Here is a 26923-nt window from a genome sequence, read left to right on the forward strand (position 1 = left end):
CCCTCGTCACGTGACGCGGACGCGCCCTCGTCACGTGACGGGGGAAAGACGCGCCCTCGTCACGTGACGGGGGAGCGCTCTCCCTACTGCCCCCCCCCCCCCCCCCTCCCCGCTGGGGCCGGGCCTAGCTTAGCCCCGCGGCCGCCATGAGCCAGCCGAGCCGCGTGTCGTACGTGCGGCCCCCCGAGCCTCCTTTCCTGGCCCGCTTCAAGCAGGAGGCCGGCTACACTGACGGACCCACAGTACACACCAAGGTAAACCGACGATGCCGCTGCTGTTGCTGCTGCTGCCCCGCCGTCTCCTGCCCCTCTCCTCTCTGTGCTCCCTGACATCCTTCTCCTTCCTGCCCCTCTCCTCCTCGACATCCTTCTCCTTCCTGCCCCTCTCCTCCCTGACATCCTCACCCTTTCCTGCCCCTCTTCTCCCTGACATCCTTCCCCTTCCCTGCCCCTCTTCTCCCTGACACCCTTCCCCTTCCCTCCCCTCTTCTCCCTGACACCCTTCTCCTTCTTGCCCCTCTTCTCCCTGACACCCTTCCCCTATCTGCCCCTCCTCTCCCTGACACCCTTCCCCTTCCTGCCCCTCTTCTCCCTGACATCCTTCCCCTTCCTGCCCCTCTTCTCCTCGACATCCTTCTCCTTCCTGCCCCTTTTCTCCTCGACATCCTTCTCCTTCCTGCCCCTTTTCTCCTCGACATCCTTCTCCTTCCTGCCCCTTTTCTCCCTGACATCCTTCCCCTTCCTGCCCCTCTTCTCCCTGACATCCTTCTCTTTCCTGCCCCTCTTCTCCCTGACATCCTTCTCCTTCCCGCCCCTCTCCTGCTCCCTGACATCCTTCTCCTTCCCGCCCCTCTTCTCCCTGACATCCTTCTCCTTCCTGCCCCACTTCTCCTTGACATCTTGACATCCTTCCCCTTCCCTCCCCTCTTCTCCCTGACATCCTTCTCCTTCCCTCCCCTCTTCTCCTCGACATCCTTCTCCTTCCTGCCCCTGTTCTCCCTGACATCCTTCTCTTTCCTGCCCCTCTTCTTCCTGACATCCTTCTCCTTCCTGCCCCTCTTCTCCCTGACATCCTTCTCCTTCCTGCCCCTCTTCTCCCTGACATCCTTCTCCTTCCTGCCCCTCTTCTCCCTGACATCCTTCCCCTTCCTGCTCCTCTTCTCCTCGACATCCTCCTCCTTCCTGCCCCCCTTCTCCTCGACAGACTTCTCCCTGCTGCCCCTCTCCTGCTCTCTGCTCCCTGACATCCTTCCCCTTCCTGCCCCTCTTCTTCCTGACATCTTTCCCTTTCCTGCTCCTCTCCTGCTCCCCGACATCCTTCCCCTTCCTGCCCCTGTTCTCCTCGACATCCTACCCCTTCCTGCCTCTCTCCTGCTCTCTGTTCCCCGACATCCTTCCCCTTTCTGACCCTCTCCTGCTCCCCGACATCCTTCTTCTTCCTGCCCCTCTTCTCCCTGACATCCTTCCCTTTCCTGCCCCTCTTCTCCTTGACATCCTTCTCCTTCCTGTCCCTTCTCCTCGGCAGCCTTCTCTTTCCTGCCCCTTCTCCTCCACAGCCTTCTCCTTCCTGCCCCTCTTCTCCTTGACATCCTTCCCTTCCTGCCCCTCTTCTCCTTGACAGCCTTCTCCTTCCTGCCCCCTCCTGCTCTCTGCTCCCTGACATCCTTCTCTTTCCTGCCCCTCTTCTCCTCGACATCCTTCCCCTTCCTTCCCCTCTTCTCTTCGACATCCTTCCCCTTCCTGCCCCTCTTCTCCTCGACATCCTTCTCCTTCCTTCCCCTCTCCTCCTCTCTGCCCCCCGACATCCTTCTCCTTCCTGCCCCTCTTCTGCTCCCTTATAATGTTGGTATTTGTTAAGCACTTACTATGCACTAAGCGCTGGGGTACATAAATTAATTATTATGGTATTTGTTCTTGCACTTACTGTGTGCCAAGCAGTGTTCTAATTGCCGGGGTAGGTACAAGGTAAGTAGGTTGTCCCACGTGGGGCTCACAGTCTTCACCCCCATTTTACAAATGAGGTAACTGAGGCCTAGAGATGTGCAGTGGTTTGCCCAAGGTCACACAGCTGATAAGTGGCAGATCCGGGATTAGATCCCACATCCTCTGACTCCGAAACCCGTGCTTTTTAGAACCCATGTCGTCTGATTCCCAAATTCCTGCTGTTTTCACTAAGCCACGCCGCTTCCCTTCCTTCCCCTCTTCTGCTGTCTTCTCCTGGACGTCATTCCTGTTCCTCCAATATCATCCCTTTCTAATAATAATCATCATGGTGGTATTTGTTAAGCGCTTACTATGTGCCAAGCACTGTTGTAAGCGCTGGGGTAGAAACAAGGTAATCAGGTTGTCCCACGTGGGGCTCACAGTCTTAATCCCCATTTTACCAATGAGATAACAGGCCCAGAGAAATAATGATAATAATGGCATTTATTAAGCGCTTACCATGTGCAAAGCACTGTTCTAAGCGCTGGGGAGGATACAAGGTGATCAGGTTGTCCCACGGGGGGCTCATAGTCTTCATCCCCATTTTGCAGATGAGGTAACTGAGGCACAGAGAAGTTAAGTGACTTGCCCGAAGTCACACAGCTGACAGTTGGCCAAGCCGGGATGAGAACCCACGATCTCTGACTCCGAAGCCCGGGCTTTTACCGCTAAATCACGCTCATTCTCCTAAAGCGCTCTCTGTTCAGTGCCTACTATGTGTCAAGCACTGTTCTAAGCACTGGGATAGATACGAGGTAATCAGGTGGTTCCACGGGGGGCTCACAGTTTTAATCCCAATGTTACGGATGAGGGGACTGAGAACCGGAGAAGTGAAGTGGCCTGCGGTCACACGGCTGATAAGTGGCAGATTCGGCAGCGTGGCTCGGTGGAAAGAGCCCGGGCTTTGGAGTCAGAGGTCATGGGTTCAAATCCCGACTCCGCCAACTGTCAGCCGTGTGACTTTGGGCAAGTCACTTGACTTCTCTGGGCTTCAGTGACCTCATCTGGAAAATGGGGATTAAGACTGTGAGCCCCACGTGGGACAACCTGATCACCTTGTATCCTCCCCAGCTCTTAGAACAGTGCTTTACATATAGTAAGCGCTTAACAAATGCCATTATTATTATTATTATTATTATTATTATTATTATTATTATTATCTCCCACGCCCTCTGACTCCCAAACCCATGCTCTTTCCACTAAACCACGCTGCTTCCCTTCCTCCCCCCTCCTGCTGTCTTATCCCCGACATCATTCCCGTTCTTCCACTATCATTCCCTTCCTTCAATATCATCCTCTTCTAATAATCATCAACCTGATGGTGTTTAAGCGCTTACTATGTACCAAGCACTGTTCTAAGCACTGGGGTAGATACAAGGTAATCAAGTTGTCCCACGTGGGACTCACAGTCTTAATCCCCATTTTTACAGATGAGGTAACTGAGGCCCAGAGAAGTGAAGTGTCTTGCCCAAGGTCACACAGCAGACAAGTAGTGGAGCCAGGATGAGACCCATGTCCTCTGACCCCCAGACTCATGCTCTTTCCACCAAGCCGCACATCATCAATCGTATTTATTGATCGCTTACTATGTGCAGAGCACTGTACTAAGCGCTTGGGAAGTACAAATTGGCAACACTTGTTTCCCTTCCTCCCTCCCCTGCTGTCTTCTCCCCAACATCATCCCCGTTCCTCCAATACCATCCCCTTGTCATAATAATGATAATTATGGTATTTGTTAAGGGCTCATTATGTGCCAAGCACCGTTCTAAGAGCAGGAGTAGATTCAAGGCAGTCAGGTTGGACACAGGCCCTGCCCACACGGGGCTCATCAATCCCCATTTTACAAATGAGGGAACTGAGGCACAGAGAAGTTAAGTGACTGGCCCAAGGGCACACAGCAGACAAGTGGCAGTGCCGGAATCAGAACCCATGACATTCTGACTTCCAATCCTGTGCTCTTGACACTCCTCTCCGACATCATCACCATCATTATTATTATTATTGGTGCAGTGCTCTGCGCACAGTAGGCGCTCAGTAAATACGATTGAATGAATGAATGAATATATATATATATATTTTTGTACGTATTTGTTACTCTATTTATTTTACTTGTACATATTTACTATTCTACTTATTTTGTTAATATGTTTTGTTCTCTGTCTCCCCCTTCTAGACTGTGAGCCCACTGTTGGGTAGGGACCGTCTCTATATGTTGCCAACTTGGACTTCCCAAGCGCTTAGTACAGTGCTCTGCACACAGTAAGCGCTCAATAAATACGATTGAATGAATGAATGAATTATTATTATTATTATTATGAGAAGCAGTGTGGCTTTAGTGGCAGGAGCACCAGCTTGGGAGTCAAAGGACATGGGTTCTAATCCCGGCTCCGCCACTTGTCAGCTGGGTGACCTTGGGGAAGCCCCTTCACTGCTTTCAATCCCAACTTCGCCACTTGTCTCGGGTGATCTTGAGTAAAGCCCTTCATGTGCCGATTTTCTCATCTGTAAAACGGGGATAAGATAAGATACCTAATAAAATATGGGGTTTCCCTATCAGATTGTAAACCTCACGTGGACAGAGGATGGTGTTAAATCCTTTAATTCTGTATCTACCCCTAATAATAGTATTTGTTAAGCGCTTACTATATGCAAAGCACTGTTCTAACCGCTGAAGGGATATAAGGTGATCAGGTTGTCCCACGCGGGGCTCACGATCTTAATCCCCATTTTACAGATGAGGGAACCGAGGCCCAGAGAAGTGAAGTGATTTGCCCAAAGTCACACAGCCGATAAGGGACGGAGGCCGGATTTGAACCCATGACCTCTGACTCCCAAACCCGGGGTCTTTCCACTGAATCTCCTGTTATCTCCCCATTGCAGCATCCCATGCCTTGAAAGGGAGTGGCAAGGCAGTGTTCGTTGTTCAAAAAATCCTGATGATTGTACAGGAATCATTCAATCTGATCTGATTGTATCGTCTCTACCCAGCGATTGACAAATACCTCAGTTATTATTAGGAATCTCCGATATCAAGTATTCCTGTGAATAAAATAGATCCTCCAAAAGGATGAACGAGGGAAATGCATCAACAGCATTGCAACACTCAAACACCAAACTTCAACGCGGGATTACGCAGGACAACTTTGTACGTAGTAAAATCAAATAAGGATGGGAGAAGAGTGAAAGACCCGCAAATGTTTAATTACTGTAAATCCTCAATCTTGCGTGAGCTATTTATTGAGCAGTTCTTTTGCATCTTGGCAGTCCCCTAACCTCTTGTCCTTTTTTTTTTTTACATAAAGTACTTTTCCAAAAATTACATAGTGGGAATATTTCGTTTCTCTGTTTTCATTAAAAGTCCAGAACTGTCACAGAAAAATTTGCTAAGTGCCTAAAGCCATCCAGCAGATGGAGCGCAATAAAACTTTATACCAAATCTTAATCCTAAAAGTGTGTATTATATTGTCAGAACTGATGGCATTAAAATTCTTTTCATTAGGTACTTAGACCTAATTTAAATAGAACCAACACTGCGTGTATGTGAAATTCTGATATCATACTAGAGGAAAAAACAACAATTAAGGTGATAATGTTAATGGTAGACGGGAAACTATTTTCCTGAGCAGCAGGAGTCAGAGGTCATGGGTTCTAATTCCGGCTCTGCCACCTGTCTGCTGTGTGACCTTGGGCAAGTCAGCTTCACTTCTCTGGGCCACAGTTCCCTTATCTGGAAAATGGGGATTAAAGCTGTGAGCCCCATGTGGGACAACCTGATGACCTTGTATCTAGAAGCAGCGTGGCTCAGTGGAAAAAGCCCGGGCTTTGGAGTCAGAGGTCATGGGTTTGAATCCCGGCTCCACCACAAGTCTGCTGTGTGACCTTGGGCAAGTCACTTAACTTCTCTGAGCCTCAGTTACCTCATCTGTAAAAATGGGGATTAAGACTGTGAGCCCTACGTGGGACAACTTGATCACATTGTATCCCCCCCAGCACTTAGAACAGTGCTTTGCACGTAGTAAGAGCTTAACAAATGCCATTATTATTATTATTATTATTACCCCAGTGCTTAGAACAGTGCTTGGCACATAGCGCTTAACAAATACCATCATTATAATTTTGGTATTTGGGAACACCCACAATGTACCCTGATTTAGGGTTATTTTGAAAACTGAACTAGGTGTTACAGACCAGTGTGTGATTAAAGGCCTCTCTTCTTTTCAAAACAGTATATTTCTCGTGTCTTGATGGCTTTTGTGGTCACAGACTATGTCAAATTATTCTTAGCTGATGATTTCAATAGACTCTGTTGAGACGAACCTATTCTTAAGTGAACAATTTCCCCCTTTTGATTTAGGATAATTTCGTTCTGGTGTTTATAAAAACTTAATAATCCCATTATATCATAGCATTGTATCGAAATTAGAAGTGGAGTGCTACAGTGTTTTTTTATCCTAAAACAGAGAAAAGGGCTTGATTTGGCCCTATCTACCATTAAAATACTGTCCGCACCTTTCTTTATCCTGGAAATGTAACTTGCTGTGCTAATTTAGCATTTCTGTGGTTTCCATAGAGAAAAGAAAGTTTCAGAGGCAATCATTATATAATCAAGATTATCTGTTTACCTTCACTGATTCATTTTGCTATTCATAACGGAGCGCCTCAGATCGCGCTGACGTGCCGCCTTCAGCACTTGCTTATTCTTTGATCTCTATTATTTGTCAGGCCAAACGAGAAGGTAATTTGAAGGAATACTGAGATGTGAGTCTCATTTTAATCAGTAGCTAGAAAGATTTTATTGTATTGTATTTTAACAGCCCCAGGTACGCCTTTGCCCTCCTCAGATCATGAAATGATCTGTTTGGTAATAGGCTGCTTGTACCTCCATCTCGTCTGTCTCGCGGCCAACCCCTCGACTCCGACTTGGTTCTGCCTGTGGCCCCGAACGCCCTCCCTTATCGTATCCACAACACTTATGAACCTATACGTAATTTATTTAATTACATTAGTGTCTGTCTCCCCCTCTAAACTGTAAGCACCTTGTGGGCAGGGAACGTATCTCCCAATTCGGTCACATTGTCCTCTCCCAAGCGCGTAGAACAGTGCTCCACACACAGTAAGTGCTCAATAAATATGATGAATCGATAGGTTGATACGGCATGTGGGGAGAAATTAGGAGTTTCCATCATCTTCTTGGGTTTTCCCGCAGAAAGAGCAGCCTCAAATCCCGGAGGACGGTGAGAACAGCGACAAGGAAGATGAGCAGCCCCAGGTGGTCGTGTTGAAAAAAGGAGATTTATCTGCAGAAGAAGTGATGAACATTAAGGAGCAGATAAAATCCTCCAAATCTGGTATGTGCTAGTCAGTTGACTATCCGGTAGAAGCAATAGCTGTAAGTGTTATTTTTAAAAAACTTATTACAGATAATATTTCTGGATACTATTCAGTATTTCTCATGTGAGTAACTTGTGGGAACTAGCACTACATTTATGTGGGAGAGGTAAATTTGGATTATAAGACTTAATAGAAAACCTCTCAAAACTTCCCAAAGGGACGGCAGCACATTACTGAGATTTTTGGCCACCAAACCATTTTGACTGCTCTCTAGAAATAAATGGTTAGAAACTTACCTTTCATAAATTCATTACAGTATGTGTCAACACAGCAGAAAGTTAATGATCATCATCATCATCATCAATCGTATTTACTGAGCGCTTACTATGTGCAGAGCACTGTACTAAGCGCTTGGGAAGTACAAATTGGCAGCAAATAGAGACAGTCCCTACCCAACAGTGGGCTCACAGTCTAAAAGGGAATGAAATGACAGTCTAAATGGGCCCACAGTCTAAAATGATCTGAACTAATGGGAACTGAGGTTTGTGCAGATATCAAGTTTTTTTGTTTTTCCGAATTTCTCATTGTCAAGCTTCAACACCCTCTCGGTGAAAAACAATTCTGTTTGCCCTGCCACACCCTTGGTGATTTAGGATAATTTAATTATGCCCCATCTCAGGCTTCTTTGTCTTTCCAGAATGGAAAGTCCTAATCTTCCTAAGTCTGTCCTTATATGTAAACCCTTATTTTGATTGTCCTTCCTGGTACCTTTTCAGCTCTGTCATATCCTTCCTAAAATATAGTGATAAAGCGGCGTGCAGCTTTCCAGACGCAGATGACTGATGGTTTTATTCACTGGCGGCACTGTTCCACTTTCTCTTCCTGAGTAACAAATGCCTGTCAGTTTGCCAAAAGTTCCCACATTCAGTATCATTTAACTTGGTGTCTCTTTTGCTTCACGTCTTCAAGCCGACTGGGCGCTCTTTGCGTGGTCTCTTGTTTTCGATCAGAACGAGGGAACTGAGCACGTCAAAAGAGGAGCGGGACATTTGAGAAAGAGAAACTGGCCTGGCCCCAATCCTGTAAGGAAATGAAAAATGGCCTTTTTGGAATAAATGAACTAGTGATTCTTTTCAAGCCCCGTTCTGGTGTTTGGGGCAGCAAGTGAGTGGTTGACGCTGTTTATAAGTACCTTAGTGAACCCAGTGCCACACAAGCATTGAAGAAGTTTTCAACCCTTGGGCAGAAGTAAACCTGTCAAAAACAAACAAGCCTCAAACTCTTTTCAGGTAATGTGGCTTGGTTCCCCTTGTTGTGGTTTCTCCAGGCTGTGAGCTAGCGAAAGAGCGTGTCACATTGCTGTCTCTGCCACCTTTCTTTGTAAAACTTAGAGATCATTATTATGACTCTCTCCCTCTTCTATACTCAGTCCATGGTTTGAGCGCTTACTGTGTGGAGACCAATGTACTGAGTGCTTGAGAGAGTACAATACAACAAATTTGGTAGCTAACGTTTGCTGCCCACAATAAGCTTACAGTCTATAACTAGGCATTTGTTGCAGCTTTTCCTAGTTCTTGAGTCATCTGTGCTTTTAAGATTTCCCTATCTCTTCAGTTAATCAGTGCTGTTCAGCACTTACTCTTTGCAGAGCTCTGTACTAAGCACACAGTAAGCTTACAGTCTATAAGTAGGCATTTGTTGCAGCTTTTCCTAGTTCTTGACTCATCTATGCTTTTAAGTTTTCCCTATCCCTTCAATTAATCAGTGCTGTTCAGCACTTACTCTTTGCAGAGCTCTGTACTAAGCACACAATAAGCTTACAGTCTATAACTAGGCATTTGTTGCAGCTTTTCCTAGTTCTTGAGTCATCTGTGCTTTTAAGATTTCCCTATCTCTTCAGTTAATCAGTGCTGTTCAGCACTTACTCTTTGCAGAGCTCTGTCCTTAAGCACACAGTAAGCTTACAGTCTATAAGTAGGCATTTGTTGCAGCTTTTCCTAGTTCTTGAGTCATCTGTGCTTTCAAGTCTTCCCTGTCTCTTCAATTAATCAGTGCTGTTCAGCACTTACTCTTTGCAGAGCTCTGTACTAAGCACACAGTAAGCTTACAGTCTATAAGTAGGCATTTGTTGCAGCTTTTCCTAGTTCTTGAGTCATCTGTGCTTTTAAGATTTCCCTATCTCTTCAGTTGATCAGTGCTGTTCAGCACTTACTCTTTGCAGAGGTCTGTACTAAGCACTGGGGAGAGTACAGTGCAACAGAGTTGGTAGGCATGTTCCTCACCCACAGTGAGTCTAAAGGAAAGGTCACTGTCCAGTGGAATACTGCAGAAAACTCCTGTAAAACTATTCAATTTAAATAGAAGAGCCGATTTGTTACCTGAGGATTGAACGGACTTATTAGACCTTTTGTGCCCTCTTTTAACTCACTGGCTGCTCCCCTGAAGACGTTCAAATAGCAGAGAGACCAACCTCATCCCAGAAAAGGGATGTGGACGTGGAAAAGTTGACGTGGTAAAGCTTTGTAGAAAACAGTAGAACCGCCAGATCTTCATGTGAGCCTTACACCGTTTTATAGGCGTCGTCACTAGCCCTAGTGTAGTCCAACGTACATAGTCCTGAGTGATTCCCCCACCAAACTTAACGTCTGGGAGAACTGTGGAGGAGATTCTGTGCCCATCCTCAATATCAGGATCCCTCGAGTCCTAAATGAGCCTTTAGAATTGTCTAGCTCCCAGCCCTACGTGCAGTTTCCCCATCGCCACCCCTCCCTCCCTCTGCCCTACCCCCTTCCCCTCCCCACAGCACTTGTATATATTTGTACATGTACATGTATTTGTACATATTACTCTATTTTACTTGTACATATTTACTACTCTATTTTATTAACGATGTGCTTATAGCTGTTATTCTGTTTATTCTGACGGTTTCGACACCTGTCTACTTGTTTTGTTGTCTGTTTCCCCCTTCTAGACGGTGAGCCCGTTGTTGGATAGGGACCGTCTCTATATGTTGTCGACTTTTACTTCCCAAGCGCTTAGTACAGTGCTCTGTACACAGTAAGCGCTCAATCGATACGATTGAATGAATTCAATGAACGAATGCGAAGCCCCGTCCCCTCATCAGCAGCTCAAAGAAAGTAGCCCAAACCAAGTGAACCTCTCCCTCTTTCTAGACCTCCTCTGTCACTGGAAAGTAATATTTTATGTGATATCTATCAAATCACGTATATAGAGTACTTAGGGTACTCTAACCTGAGCCCTCATTGGAATGCAGGGTCAAATGATCCTGGAGGTTTGAAGGGATTCATTCTTTGTCTAGTAGATCCAAAGCTTGGTCCATGAATGGGCCCCAAACACTCCAGGGTGGCTCTGAAGGGCCCCGACTTTGGGGTCTAAGGTTTAGCATTTGTAGCACACAAGTGTCCATGTTCTAGATGCCCCTTCCCTCCATTCATTCATTCATTCATTCATTCAATCGTATTTATTGAGCGCTAACTGTGTGCAGAGCACTGGACTAAGCGCTTGGAAAGTACAAGTTGGCAACATCTAGAGACGGTCCCTACCCAATAGTGGGCTCACAGCCTAGAAGGGGGAGACAGACAAGACAAAACATATTAACAAAATAAAATAAATAGAATAAATATGCACAAATAAAATAAACAGGAATAAAATAAATAAATAAATAGCCTCCACTCCACGCCCTTGCTGTAATGGGCAGCTGGAGGGGGCTTGATTAATTAATGATGGCATTTGTTAAGCCAACTTGTTGCCATATGTTGCCAACTTGTACTTCCCAAGCACTTAGTACAGTGCTCTGCACACAGTAAGCGCTCAATAAATACGATTGATTAAGCGCTTACTACGTGTGAAGCACTGTTCTAAGCGCTAGGGAGGATACAAGGTGATCAGGTTGTCCCACGTGGGGCTCACAGTCTTCATCCCCATTTTCCAGATGAGGGAACTGAGGCCCAGAGAAGTGAAGTGACTTGCCCAGAGTCACACAGCTGACAAGCGGCGGAGGCAGGATTAGAACCCGTGACCTCTGACTCCCAAGCCTGGGCTCTTTCCACGGAGCCACGCTGCTTCTCTAATGGTGGTGGAGAGCAACATGACACGCTATTCAGAGGCCTAAGCAGAATTTGCTATGCTTGGGGGTGTGAAGCTCTCCACCTATAAAGTTTTGTCTGGCTCACAGAACTATGATCTTTCCAAAGCAAAGAGCCAGTGTGATTTTCTACCTCAGTAGTGCATTTCAAGCCCCTGGCCATAAAGAAAACCCCTCAAGAGCTTCATTGCCTTTGTAGCCCCCCACTTGTCCTTTTCATTTCAACTTTATAACTCGCATTGTAAACGCTATTTATAACTCCTCTGAAAGGTTTGACCTTATGTTTGGATTCTTTTTTCCCCTCTTACTGAAGTCTTTTTAGAGGATAGACCAGAGTGATTTTTTTTTTGTTGCTTTATTTACAACAACTTGATATATTTTTAATGGGATCAGTTTTTCCTACGGATAGTCTCAGACAACTTTCTAAAACCAAGTAATGTTGGGCCAAAAGCAGAATAAAAAAAAAAATTACCTTCTGAGAAATGACATTACATAATGGGTAAAATGGTAATTGATACGAGATGTCCTCCCCATGAATTCATTATCATCTTTCAGATGGATTTTTCTGCCGCTCTTCTGATTCATCTGGGCCCTGGGATTTCCTGATATATGCAGATGACCCAAACTTGGCAGCAAGTGTCCTTATCCGGTCTAACTGTGTTAATGTTATTCCAATTCTCTTCAATTTGCACGTGTAAAAATGTGCCCCTGCATCTCTCTGCTGGTATTTCAGAGAGGTTCCTAGTGGTCTCAAAGCACTATTTTCGTTTTTTCCCAAATTGGTGTTAGTATTAGTTGACTTACTGTATTACTGTATTTACTAGTACAGTAAATTGCAGCCATTTTAATTGCCGTGTTTTGAACGTCTGTCTTTGTTTTAAAGACACATACTAGAAGAAGCTTTAATTGATGATGCCGTGAGGGTTAGACTCTGAGATTGAGCACTGCCTATTCTTTCTTATATGTTTCAAACTACCATGTAGGTCCTACTTTTAATGTTCCTATCAAACTCACTCAGTTTAGAGATTAGAAAATTGGTCCTTTTTTAGGGATGGCCTGGCCTCACTAATCCATCAATCAAGAGTGTTTGTCAAGCTCCTCTGTGGAAAGCATTGTACTTCATGAACTGAAAAGCCACAAACCCAAAACATAATATGACAGGGAGCTGCAGATCAAAAAACTTTCTGTAAACTGGAAGGGCGGATGGGTGTTCCAAGTAGGCCTGGATTAAGCCACCTCCAGGAGGCCTTCCCAGACTGAGCCCCTTCCTTCCTCTCCCCCTCGTCCCCCTCTCCATCCCCCCCATCTTACCTCCTTCCCTTCCCCACAGCACCTGTATATATGTATATATGTTTGTACATATTTATTACCCTATTTATTTATTTATTTATTTTACTTGTACATATCTATTCTGTTTTATTTTGTTAGTGTGTTTGGTTTTGTTCTCTGTCTCCCCCTTTTAGACTGTGAGCCCACTGTTGGGTAGGGACTGTCTCTATATGTTGCCAATTTGTACTTCCCAAGCGCTTAGTACAGTGCTCTGCACACAGTAAGCGCTCAATAAATACGATTGATGATGATGATGTGCTCTGGGGCCGTTCAATCCGTGGCACCAGCCCGTCACTCCACGCTTGTAGCAATGCTCCCTCCTCTGTTCCTCCTCCTTTACCCCCATCCCATGCTTTCTATTAGAAGCTCTGTGTCCTTCCGGAAAGGATGAATTGTCATATAAGCTTGGTTTAGATTTAACAGTGATGCCTGACGTAAACTGAGCCCAATTTAGATTTGGCTACTATGCCAGCATAGTAGTTCAGAAAGGAATGAAAGCTTGGTTTTGTTGAAAACGTAGACCAGTAGCTGAGTGCCATATTCACTTCTCATTTTTTCCCATCACGTAACTCCACCTAAGTAATCATGTGGGTTGCTTTCCTGATGAACTCCCCACCCCTTCCCATTAAGGAAAATTCATACTCTAGTGTTCATATTTAGCACTTACCACTTTCCATTCTATCCAGCAATTGCACGTTGTCAGAACATTCCCTAGTTCTTTTTCCAAGTTCTAGCCCAAACACTCATTATGGTAGAGCTGACCATCAGTCAATCAGTGATATTTATTGAGTACTTACCATGTGCAGAGCAGTGTGCTAAGCGCCTGGGAGAGTACAACGCAATATAAACCATGTGTCATATTCTTCCAGACCCTTTGTAAATTAGGAGTATTTAAAGTTGCATTAGTCTTTTAGGCCAGCAAGAGTCTGTTGAGTGCACTGATACAGGAACTTTCTGAAAAATGGTCTAATGGTTTGAAGGAGTTAATGCAACCCCCAAAGGTATCTGGTAGAAAATGAGGGTACAGGGAGACTCCATATCCTTGTCCTTGAGTAGAAACAGCTCTTTTGTTGTTTTTTAAGTTTGTAATTTCCTCAATTCATTCATTCATTCATTCATTCAGTTGTATTTATTGAGCGCTTACTGTGTGCAGAGCACTTGCGAAGTACAAGTTGGCAACATATAGAGACGGTCCCTACCCAACAGTGGGCTCACAGTCTCAATCATTACCGCTCCTTGGGCGATGTCAATTAAGACACGGAAGAACCTTAATTTGGGGGTAGATAGACTGTAAAGAACTTTAAAAGCTGAAACTATTTTAATCAGAAATGCTTTAACCTATTTTTGTCCTTTCATATTCGCTTGACGCTACTTTCTGCTACTCATTCATTCATTCAGTCATATTTATTGAGCACTTACTGTGTGCAGAGCACTGTACTAAGCGCTCGGGAAGTCCAAATTGGCAACATACAGAGACGGTCCCTACCCAACAACGGGCTCACAGTCCAGAATCTTCAACTCCTCTCAGCGTTTTGTCTGCCAGACATCGTACATCTCCTGATTTGTAGTCCTGGTTTTAGCTATTATCAGGCTTCAGTTTAAGAACCCTTAGAACAGAGATTGGATCTTTAAATTTCTCTGTCATGAACTGCTCTAGGGAAGATCTTTTTTATTAAATTCTAGCGGTTGTCCTTGCAAATACAAAGCAGGTAGCCTCATCAGTCTTCTTTAATGTGGGAGAGGGCAAGGTGTTCTTTGAATCTGGTTTAAAGGGAGGACTTAGGTTGTAATCCTGCCTCTGTCACTTGTTGTATGACCTTGGGCAAGTCACTCAAGTTCTCTGTTTCCTCATCTGAAAAATGGGGTTAAAAATCCTGTTCTCCCATCCTCTTAGACTGTGAGCCCCTTAGGGGACAGAGGCTGTGTCCAATCTAATTATTTTGTATCTACCCCAGCTTTAAATATCACAATTATTATTATCATTATTCCTTTCAAAGTAGGTAGACAAAACATTCTGAGTTTTTTTTTTCCTACAAATTATCTCTTTGCAGTGTACCTATACTGACAAACACTTGAGTGAACAGGATTATAAAGCAGCCTGAAATTTGTCTCCCTGAAACTTGGTGGGAGCAGAGCTCCTTAGCAACTAAGCCTTCGGGGTAACTGGTGTCTTTCCAAATTCAGCACTAAAATATGCAGAGCTCTGTAATTGATTTTAAGTAGGGTATGAACACAAGTGCCACAGTAAATGTTTATCTTGGATGTCAGTAGTGGAAATTGGCAATCAACCCTGGTGAAATTGGAATATTTGGATCATATGATAATGGAATTTTGTAGCTATTAGATACATTTCAGTGATGGAGTGCTTCAATTCCAAAGTTGATCCGCATACCCACAGCAGGCCTCCTTATGCCAAAATATAAAACTCATTCTATGCTATAATGGAATATCAGCCCCATTAATGTTTCATAGTCCCAACAAACCTGTTGATGAATTCCAAAATACCTCCATGTACCGATTACCACCCCCTTGGTTTGGTTGAAAACATAGACTAGTAGCTGAGTGCCGTATTCACTTCTCATTTTTTCCCATCACGCAACTCCACCTAAGCAATCAACTCACTGCAACATGTGGGTTGCTTTATCAGTAGTTGTCAAGGCACAACTATTTGGTGTTTGAATTTTGGGGTATTTATATTCACCCAAAATTCAATTTATTTTACTTGGCAGGTTGGGTTGAATGCAGGACCAAGATGATTTTGTAGTTTCCGAGGGATGGAATTTCTACTGTGAGTTAATAATTGTTATTATTAGGTACTTGTTAAGTGCTTACTATGTGCAAAGCATTGTTCTACACACTTGGGTAGATACAAGTTAATCAGGTTAGACACAGTCCATGTCCCACATTTTACGGATGAGGTAACGGAGGCACAGAGAAGTTAAGCTGCTTCATTCATTCATTCATTGTAGTATTTATTGAGCGCTTACCGTGTGCAGAGGACTGTACTACGTGCTTGGAAAGTACAATTTAGCAACAGATGGAGACAATCCTTACCCAACAGCGGGCTCACAGTCTAGAAGGGGGAAAATTATTCCTCTCCTTCGAGCCGGAATCAAACCAGCGACCCATGGTCACACAGCAGACGTGTGGCAGAGCCATGATTAGAGCCTAGGTCCTTCTGACTCCCAAGCCTGTGCTCTGTCTGCTAAGCCATGCTGCTTCTCTGGGAAGTCCAGTTTTTGCAAAGTACTGTACCTATAAGCCATCCTTTCTCCTAACAAAGTTAATGGGAACTAAAGCGCATTAATGCAAAAAGTTGCTGGGGTGCTCTGTTTCCAGGCCACCACTGTGCTGGAGTTTACAATTTCAACTGAAACTGGCTCGGGCGGTCCGCCTGGCTTTGGCATACTTTGAAATTGATTTTCTGGATATTTTGGGAGCATAGTTGTGTTGTGATTCTGCACCAGCCCTGATTTATTCCCTTTATTTACCCCTCTCTCATTCCCACAGCACTTGTAAATAAGTAAATTATGGATATGTACATATTAATGTCTGTCTCCCCCTCTAAACTGTATGCTCATTGTGGGCAGGGAATGTGCCTACCAATTCTGTTATATTGTTATACTGTACTCTAAGCACTCAATAAATACATGACTGAGAGTAAGCGCTCAAGAAATACGATTGTTTGATATTCATTCCTTCCTCTTTTGCCCATCTCCTCTCACTTCCTTTGAGTAACGTGCTCCCGGAGACGAGGCAAAACTTGTTCCGTAACTTTCATGCTGCATTCAGGAGGGATCGGTAAGCTCGCTGTGGGCAGCGAACATATCTGCTAACTCTGTTGTGTTATCCTCTCCCAAGTGCTTAGTACAGTGCTCTGCGTAAAGTAAGTGCTCAGTAAATGCCATTGACCAATTACCCTGTGTCCAAAGAAAGGGAATACGTAGAAAAGCGCAATAAATTGGCTTACCTATTTGCACTAAATGAAAAACATTTGGAGGAGGGACAGACATTTAACACAATTCAAATAACTTAAAGTTTTTACAATACATAATATGACTTTATTCATTTATTCATTCAATCGTATTTATTGAGCGCTTACCGTGTGCAGAGCACTGTACTAAGCGCTTGGGAAGTACAAGTCGGCAACATATAGAGACGGTCCCTACCCAACAACGGGCTCACCGTCTAGAACTTTATGTACTTGGAACTCTCTTGGGAAGTTGTCAGAGGGATGCGGGGGGGACTCTCTGTTGAATATGCTAGATCATTTAGGCAAAGAGAACCCCACAGACAGCATTTGAGGAAATTTTGAAATACTGACATGATTTTGGAAGAGATTCCGGATCTTGTCTTACGCCACCGAGTCGGCTCCGACCCATAGAGCCGCCATGAGAAGCAGCGTGGCTCAGTGGAAAGAGCCCGGGCTTTGGAGTCAGAGGTCATGGGTTCAAATCCCAGCTCAACCGCTTAACAGCTTTGTGACTTTGGGCAAGTCACTTCACTTCTCTGGGCCTCAGTTACCTCATCTGTAAAATGGGGATGAAGACTGTGAGCCCCCTGTGGGACAACCGGATCACCTTGTTAACCTCCCCAGGGCTTAGAACAGTGCTTTGCACATAGTAAGCGCTTAATAAATGCTATCATTATTATCTCTCCCAGAACACCCCACCACCATCTGCAATCGTTCTGGTAGTGGATCCATAGAGTTTTCTTGGGAAAAACACGGAAGTGGTTTACCATCGCTTCCTTCTGCGCAGTAAACTTGAGTATCACCCTCGACTGTCTCCCATGCGGCTGCTGCCCAGCCCAAGTGAGTTTTGACTTGTAATGGATTGCCTTCCACTCGCTAGCCACTGCCCAAGCTAGAAATCAAAATGCCTCTGCTTGACTCTCCCTCTCACAGTTGAGACTGGTCTTCTAGACTGTGAGCCCACTGTTGGGTAGGGATCCTCTCTGTATGTTGCAAACTTGTACTTCCCAAGCGCTTAGTACAGTGCTGTGCACACAGTAAGCGCTCAATAAATACGATTGAATGAATGAATTGGAAACTCCAGGTGCAACCCTGAGAGGGGTGATTCCGGATCACCGGCAGTTAAATCTGCTTTTTGCCCAGGTTTTGACTAATTAAGTTGCATTTTTCTTGGGGGCTGCTGAAAGCATCAGCAGTTGGTTTCTTGGAAAGTCATTTTTCTCTCTGAGAGGCCTGGAGCCAAAAGGCAGTTTTCAGAAGCAAGTTTTAAAATCAATATTAATTTTAGTACTGATTAGGTGCGTATGTGGACGTTCCTTAGTTCAGTCAAAAATGAGGGAAATTTGCCATCACTTATTTTGCAAGCTGTCTGTGAGATTGTTGTTTTACTTGAATGCAAGTACCATGACTTATGGGTTCATTGCCTTGATAATAGTGAACTTTATGATTATCAGAAGAATAAACATTTACGAATTGAGCTCACCCTTCCCTTGAAAAGAGACTATAGATCAAAGTTCCAACCCATTTTGTTTGTGTTTGTCTGTTTCTACCTGTTGCAAAATTGCTGTTTCTTCTAAAACTGAAAATCTTGGGAGAGAATCGAATACAAAAGAAATGGCTGGAATTTGAATTTTCCAGTGATTTTTCGTAATTAGTACAGCCCAGACAAACTACTTTTAGCCAAAGTGCATCAGCTCTGATTTGGAAGAGGCTTCTCTACGGATTGGTTTCTGTGGTGGTTCAGCCTTTGGCCTCTCTATTAAAATGTTCCCTTCCTTCTGGTTTGCCACTACAATGATTTTTGCAATGTGTACTTTATTTCTAATAAAACTGAACTAATCAGCTCTCATATTGGTCAGTAAACCCCCATTAGATTGGAAAGGTATGGAATCACTGTTCTGCAAATTCAGACCCGCAATAGTAAGCAGATAGTCTCTAGTTTAACATTCCAGTGTATGAAAAAAAGATAGTTGAGATACAGTTTAAGTAGAAGAGGCACAACTTGATTTTAAATTATGATGACCATTGTGTTCTGACAGGAGTTAGCGAGCACAGTTGATGCCCTTTTATCAGTTCTGTTTTCAGCCTTTGCCTGATATACTCAGAGCTCTGCCAACATAATCAGTACAGCTGGTGAACCGTGATTTAATGTGTGTGTCATGGGCCTCAGTGGGTGTTCTAGAGTTCAAAAATTCCAGGTATTATGAATGGAAAAACCCTATGGAAAGAGGAGGTAGCAACTGAAGCAATCTTTTATGTTCTGCCACATAGAGAGAGAAGGGGATAGCTTTACTGCGTTCTGAAGAAATATTTTTAAATGTGCTTCTAGTTGCAACCTGGTAAAAAGCCTGTAAAAGTATAGGTGATTAAGTACTTTGTAAATTTGTATGGTACCTTTAAAATAAAAGTGGCTTTATTAATAACAGTAGTGTTATTTGCTAAGCATTTACTATGTGCCAGGCACTGGGATAGATGCAGGATAATCAGTTCCCACATAGGGCTTGCAATCTAAATAGGAGGGAAAATCCCCATTTTAAAATGAAGGAACTAAGGCACAGAGAAGTTAAGTGACTTGCCCAGCACATAGCAGGTAAGTGGCAGAGCCGGGATTAGAACCCAGGTCTTCTGACTCCGAGGCCCCAGTTCTTTCCACTAGGCCATGCTGCTTCTCTTAATTATAACTCTTCAAAATAGAAGGAAAGGTGTAATACATCATCATCAGTTTTTTAAAACATTGTTTTCTTGAAAGGATCAATGAGCTACCATAACTAACTTTAAATGAAGGAGCATATTGCAAGCATCTCTCACTACTTCTGAATTAAGTGCGTTGCTACTATTGATAAATTTGTGATGAATAGCGTATCTTTTGTGAGATTCAAGCTGAACTATGTGGTCACCGAAGGAGAATGCGTAATAATTTTTCTTTGGTCCGTGAGGCAAGTTTTAAGGTTTTTAAATCACACTTGGTGTTGATTTCACAGCAGCATGTTAAATGTGGAACTTATCTGATTTGCTTTTCTGAATTAAAGGCATGATTGTCTCATTATTTTAAAAGCAATTTCAGTAGAATTTTGTCAGAAACATCAGCAAATTGTTACCTTTTCCAAACTGAGTTTTGCTCTAGCTTTACAACTCTTAACAATTTAAAACCAAATTTCCTTGATTGATTTGTCCCAGAAACAGGAGCTTTCTTCCGAATATTTCAGATCCTACTTCTGAGTCTGTTCCTCAGATTAATAGGGGCACTGTTCTGTCCATCACACCATCATGAAGTCTGTAAACCAACATTCAATTCTGATCTCCTGGATTTTCAACAAAAATTTATAATTTCGTGACATTAGATAATCGTAGTTATTGCGCACGTACTCTGGGCAAAACACTGTACTAAGCTCTTACAACAGAATTAGTAGACACATTCCCTGCCCATAATGACCCTACTGTCTAAGGAGGTATCTTTGGTGTAAGTTCTCCATTAAGGAGCATTGTTGTGTTGTGATTCCTGTACCAGCCGTTCTGGCACTTAGGAATTTGCCTGAAACTATTTTCATCCATTCATTCAATCGTATTTATCGAGCGCTTACTGTGTGCAGAGCACTGTACTAAGCGCTTGGGAAGTACAAGTCGGCAACATGTAGAGACGGTCCTTACCCAACAACGGGCCCACAGTCTAGAAGGGGGAGACAGACAATAAAACGAAACACGTAGACAGGTGTCAAAATCGTCAGAACAAATTATTTTACCAGTTTTCAAGTGATGCTCCTGAATCTTCTACTTTGACTCTTTTGTAATAAACCTTGTCGTAAGACTGTAAACGTGTCTGCTAATTCTGTGGTACTCTTCCAAGCACTAAGTACAGTGCTCTTCACATTAGTAAGTTCTCAATAAACACCATTGATTAAGTGTTATGAAGGTAGAGGGTAATGTTAAGTGGAAATCAGTAAACCACAAGCTGATCAGACACTACCAAGCTGCCACCCAATACCTTATCTCTGTCTTGCTTTACCAAAAAAAGTGTCTTTATGTTTAGAAAAATGTGTTGTTCAAGAAGACTCATCATCAATCATATTTATTGAGCACTTACTGTGTGCAGAGCACTGTACTAAGCGCTTGGGAAGTACAAGTCGGCAACATGTAGAGACAGTCCCTACCCAACAACGGGCCCACAGTCTAGAAGGGGGAGACAGACAACAAAACAAAACATGTAGACAGGTGTCAAAATTGTCAGAACAAATTATTTTACCAGTTTTCAAGTGATGCTCCTGAATCTTCTACTTTGACTCTTTTGTAATAAACCTTGTCGTAAGACCATAAACGTGTCTGCTAATTCTGTGGTACTCTTCCAAGCACTAAGTACAGTGCTCTTCACATTAGTAAGTGCTCAATAAACACCATTGATTGATTAATTGTTATGAAGGTAGAGGGTAATGTTAAATGGAAACCAGTAAACCACAAGCTGATCAGACACTACCAAGCTGCCACCCAATACATTATCTCTGGCTTGCTTTACCAAAAAAAGTGTCTTTATGTTTAGAAAAATGTGTTGTTCAAGAAGACTCATCATCAGTCATATTTATTGAGCGCTTACTGTGTGCAGAGCACTGTACTAAGCGCTTGGGAAGTACAAGTCGGCAACATGTAGAGACAGTCCCTACCCAACAACGGGCCCACAGTCTAGAAGGGGGAGACAGACAACAAAACATAACATGTAGACAGGTGTCAAAATTGTCAGAACAAATTATTTTACCAGTTTTCAAGTGATGCTCCTGAATCTTCTACTTTGACTCTTTTGTAATAAACCTTGTCGTAAGACCATAAACGTGTCTGCTAATTCTGTGGTACTCTTCCAAGCACTGAGTGCAGTGCTCTTCACATTAGTAAGTGCTCAATAAACACCCTTGATTGATTAAGTGTTATGAAAGTAGAGGGTAATGTTAAATGGAAATCAATAAACCACAAGCTGATCAGACACTATCAAGCTGCCACCCAATACCTTATCTCTGTCTTGCTTTACCAAAAAAAGTGTCTTTATGTTTAGAAAAATGTGTTATTCAAAAAGACTCCTGATTCTTCAATTGTTCTATCACTTATAAATCCTTATAAATTGTAGTCTGCTGCCCTATCAGTTCTTTGGCTTTGCTTGGTGCTACTTTATAAAAGCTGTATTTACCAAAAGGCATGTAGAGATTAAGTATTCAGGTTGGTGAATAAATCATTCAGAAATTATCTCCTGATTCTCCCATTCTTGCTTAAGCACTTGATTTTCTTGACATGTAGGTTGAAAGATACTTTCAAGAGCAACAGAATGTTTTTCCATATTTCATCGTGCTGCTGGGTATTTGTTGATTTTGTATGACTCTCCAGAAAGTGAGCAGCATTAAATACTAATGGTGATACAGTAGTGACAAAACTGAATATTAAAACGTTTGTGTCTGTTAAAAAATACTCACACAGGACCTATTTATTTAGGAATCTGTGTAATCACAGCTACTCATTTCAAACCCGATTTGGTGTATTCCGGTTTTGAGGAAAAGCTGTTCCATGCTAGACAGATTGGGACAGGTGAATTGAAACTGCTAGACAAAGCCAGAGAGTAGCATTTATTAGCCATGGCATTGTCCTTTAAAGTGACGCTACTAAAGAGAGCTTTCATATAATAGATTTGCGACAAAAGGACACATTTTTTCTCTGAAACGCCTTTTTAAACTAAATCCTCCTTAAAATCGTTACTATCGAAGCGAGCAATTATTTAGAAGTTTAAAGTGAAAGCTACTTTCTGCTCTTACACATTCCCAATTCTAATTTTTTTAAGACTTATTTTTTATCAAAATAAACACTTCCAATATTGCTTGTTGTAAATGACAAATTAAAAAAATACCTTAAGTAAAACAAATTTGAGTCATTGGGTATTTTGCCTATCTCCATTCCCTTCCATACTGTCTTTATCAGCTTTGCACACTTCTGAGGATATATTTCAAGGCTGTTGTGGTCCTTTCCCAGAGAGAGGAATCATCACATAAGTGTCTTTAGTCAAAATGTGATGTTGTGTTGTTGCCTTGAGAGCAGTGTGGTGTGTGTGTGTGTGTTTTTATACAGTAAACTGAAGGTAACGGGAGCTTACACAATTTCAGCAAAATGTAGTTGATGCTTAACTCTCCACTTCTTGAGCACCACAAAAACTCCCTGCGTGGCTTCGTGGAAAGAGCCCGGGCTTGGGAGTCAGAGGTCATGGGTTCTAATCCCGACTCCATCACTTAGCTGTGTGACTTTGGACAAGTCACTTAACTTCTCTGGGCCTCAGTTACCTCATCTGTAAAGTGGGGATTAAGACTGTGAGCCCCACGAGGGACAACCTGATAACCTTGTATCTACCCCAGCGCTTTGAACAGTGCTTGGCACATAGTAAGTGCTTAACAAATACCTTTATTATTATTATTTTTATTAATAATAAAAGTCGCTATTTATAAATGCCCATAACCCTGCTTTCTGGCTTAATCTCCTCCACAGCAAGATGGGTTTGGTCTAAAACTGCTGTATACTCTGGTTAATAGAAGTTTCAATTAACTGTGAATTATTCCTGGAAGTGGAGTGGCAAGAAACCTAGTAGTAATGGCAGAAATAGCGATTTCTGTCGTCCACCTAGATTTACAGAGACTAGAAGAGATGAGGCATCAGGAAGGCAGAAGGCAAGACTAAATTCTTTGTACATATTCAAGCACGGAGACATACGCCTAGAGGAAGGTCAGAAAAGCCAAGCAGAAGCACATATGAATATTCATGTGAGAATGTTCTGTCCATAAATACTTGTCAGAGTACTGTGTTTCTAATTGTAAAAATCAGTTTTGAACAAGGACCTGAGAAGAGAGTCCCAGTTTGAAACAACACAGGATGGTCTTTAACATCACTGTCTTTGCTGCAGATGAAGAACCAGCCCCAGCTGATGGAAAAATCATGTTCAGGAAACCAGTCAAACGTTCCTCCGATGAGAAGTATATGGGTTTGACTGCAAGCTCAAGCAAGAAGAAGAAAGAAGAAAAGAAAAATTTGGGCGATTCAGTGGGTCCAAAGAACCCTCAGAAACAAATTAAAAATAGTAGCCTGCTGTCATTTGGCGACGATGAAGAGGAATATTAACTGCTCTATGTATTTTTGATGTAACCTGTTCATCGCTTTGACAGTGTATTCAGCCAAAGTGGGGCTTTCCTTTTAACTCTAGTTTCAAGTTTGGCATGTACTTAACAATGTGGAGTTTGAAGTGTGTAAAATAAAGATGAGCTGATTTTTTTTTTTTTTTTTACAAAACTATAAATGGATAATTGAGGTCTAAGATCAGGACTAGTCTGTAGGTGTTGGTAGTAAATTAGAGGTAAGCATTTAACAATCCTTCCAAGACATGAATTCAAATTTATGTTATCCTTACGACGTGACATTCTTAACATGTAATTGTATAAAAATTGTAGCCCCTCTTACCTTTAAGGTGAGAGACACAAGATTTTATGATAGTGATGTGCAGATTTTAGGATCTACTTCTTCCGAAGCTTGCTGTGTAACTGATCAGGGAGTTGATCCATCACTTTGGTTTGTTTTCCATCTTCAGAGTGAAATTCATTTGTAAAATCTGAATCTCTCAAAATAAAGGTGCTGTGTCTGTATGGTTTCCCTTTCTGAAATAATACAAGAAATGCTAATTAAAGTGTATGATTTGGTTTGTTAAATTCTTATGGCTCACTTTTAAGATTTCTTACACGTATATTTTATAAAATGTGTGTGGTTAATGTTTTGGGGGCTTCAGATCATTTTTATTTTAGGAATTCCATTTTGGCTTTAAAATTTGTTGAGCCTAGTACGTTTGTGAAGTCTACTCATGGTGTGTACAAAGGAGAAAATAAGCTTTGAGATTTTATGGTGATGTTCTTTTCAACAAAAGAAATGTGATAATTCTCAAATTCCTTGAAGCTGTCTAGAAGAATCTATTGTATTATAACTTAATATGCAGCCAGAAAAAAAAACAAATTGTCTTGAAAAGAGTGCCATAAACTTAGTTTTTCAGTTTGTGGCAATACATGTAAATTAATGGGAAATGTAAAGCTTCATAAAGGAGCTGATTTGACGTTGCTGTGTGACAGCTGTTTTTAGTGTTAACTGCTAATGTTCAGTACAGCTCTTAGTAAAGCATACATTGTAAATAAAATAATCCTTGAACATGTTCATAAGTATAAATTAAAAATATTCCATTAAAGATGAAATGGAAATTTGCCATTACAATCCAATCGTCTCAAATGTTTTTATGTTTTGCAAATGTATCCATATATCGGTAACCCTGCCAACGTTTCTGAAAGAACACGTTAATCAGCCGGAGACCGAAATAATCTCCTGGTTCACTGACCAGTTCCCTACTTAAAAGGAGAATGTCAGGTTAGAGGCTTTTGATAGGTTGCCGACTTGTACTTCCCAAGCGCTTAGTACAGTGCTCTGCACACAGTAAGCGCTCAATAAATACGATTGAAAGAATGGATGACAGAGCGAAAGAAGAGAATGTCAGGATGGCCCAATCAAGCAATGCCTATTTGAGTGTGTATTGTATTCACAGCACTATACTAAGTGGTTGGGAAAGTTCAGTAAAAGTAGAAGACAGAAATCCTGCTCCCAAGGATTTCCCGGTGAGATGGATGATAGGAGCAGGAGGAAGAATGTTACAGATTTTGAAGTGTAAATTAATGTGCCAAGATCTGCGTAAGAAATAACGATGTATCTTTCCTGTTGGTTAGTGGAAAGAGTATAGCTCTGGGAATCAGGAGGCCCAGGTTCTAGTCACCCCTTAGCAAGTAGGAGATTGCTTGCTGAGACTGTGCCGTCAAGGGTAATGGTTTCTGACTGAAGGACCGTCTAGAGTGTTGCACATAGTAAGCGCTTAATAAATGCCATTATTATTATTGTTATTATTTCTCGATGAGGAAAGGCCCAGCAGGAATCCTGGCAGGTAACTGGCAAAGACCAGAAGCCAGCAAGACAACCATCGGCTGGATTGTGTCACTTTGGCCGTAAATGGGTCCTTGTATATAAGAACCCGAACCCTTTGCGTCCAATTCTATGGAATGTGTTACTGCTCTGCCCAACATCTTGCTCTTTATTCCCTGCCCCATTGGGAAGAAGACTGGTATGGGTGAGAGACTGCATTGTGTTGGGCTTAGCCGCTAGCACGCTAGTAATGAATTTCTTCACACAGGTTCCAAGCCTCCACTGTCATTCTCCGTGGGGGACTCTGTGTTCATTAATGAGTGTTAAAAATAGGTGTATAGAGAAAATTGTTCAGGCGGTCTGAGTAACAAAGAAAATTCAGAGGACAACCCGTGATAACCCGAAACGTTTGTATACCAAAAACCTGTGGCTCAGAGCGACAGTTAAGATCAAATTGGAATAATTGAGTTTTTGGAGTGCTGGACCAGAAGCAGAGGCTGACCCAAAAAGACAGGGTAAAAGTGTAGGTTAGGTTAGATTTTTGAATTGCTTTTGGAACAATTTCCTGAGACGGAAAATAGAGGAACTAATAGGGGCAATTGCCCTTCTTGATTTTTCTAGCAGAGAAGAATTAGTTGAGGATCTAAAGATGAATGGAAAACTCGGATGCAGTCACAAGTTGCTATTCATCATCCCAAGGTAAGAAAGCAGAGCATTAAACAAGATAATGAAACTGTACTGTGAGATATCAACAAGAATTGGTCACTACGGCTTTCTTTCCTCTGAGTCCCACTTATGAGAGACAAGGAGAGCCCATGATAACTGGCCATTCTTCTCAAAGATGGGACAGGCCATTTAGTACGTTGGTGGGACAAGAAAGATAAGGTTACAATGTACAGAGAGCTGAAGGACAAATGGAAAAATACAAAAAGTGGAAATTAATCCAGATCATCAGAGGGGCCTTTTTTTGAATAATCTCACTCTGAGGAAAAATTAGAGGTTAGCACAATTCGTAAAACAATCAAAAATATTAAGTGAGGAAAAGCAAAGAAAATGTCATTCTCCCAGGTAAGGAGAAAAGCCCACTTTTTATGATAGTTTTTTATTCAAAAGCTCTCACTTTATTAGAACAATTCTTGTGGAAGGTTGAAAAGCCAAATCAGTATTAAGAAAACATTTTAAAACGCCATTAAAAAGTCCTGGGTGTATTTGAATTAGTAGAATCTGATGACGTGAATTTTAAGATAC

At 42.6% G+C, this 26923-nt stretch overlaps 1 protein-coding gene across 1 annotated transcript; it reads left to right on the top strand.

Annotated features, from left to right (window-relative positions):
* The first annotated feature begins 130 nt into the window (after positions 1-130).
* KIAA1143 (KIAA1143 ortholog) lies at positions 131-24987 on the top strand. Its single transcript, XM_038768337.1, has 3 exons — positions 131-254; positions 7189-7330; positions 23637-24987. Exons 1-3 carry the CDS (start codon positions 147-149, stop codon positions 23849-23851), a joined length of 465 nt encoding a protein of 154 aa, XP_038624265.1. The 5' UTR covers positions 131-146; the 3' UTR covers positions 23852-24987.
* Positions 24988-26923: the final 1936 nt, after the last annotated feature.

The sequence above is a fragment of the Tachyglossus aculeatus genome, chromosome 2 (assembly GCF_015852505.1).
Source record: "Tachyglossus aculeatus isolate mTacAcu1 chromosome 2, mTacAcu1.pri, whole genome shotgun sequence".
Lineage (NCBI taxonomy): Eukaryota > Metazoa > Chordata > Mammalia > Monotremata > Tachyglossidae > Tachyglossus > Tachyglossus aculeatus.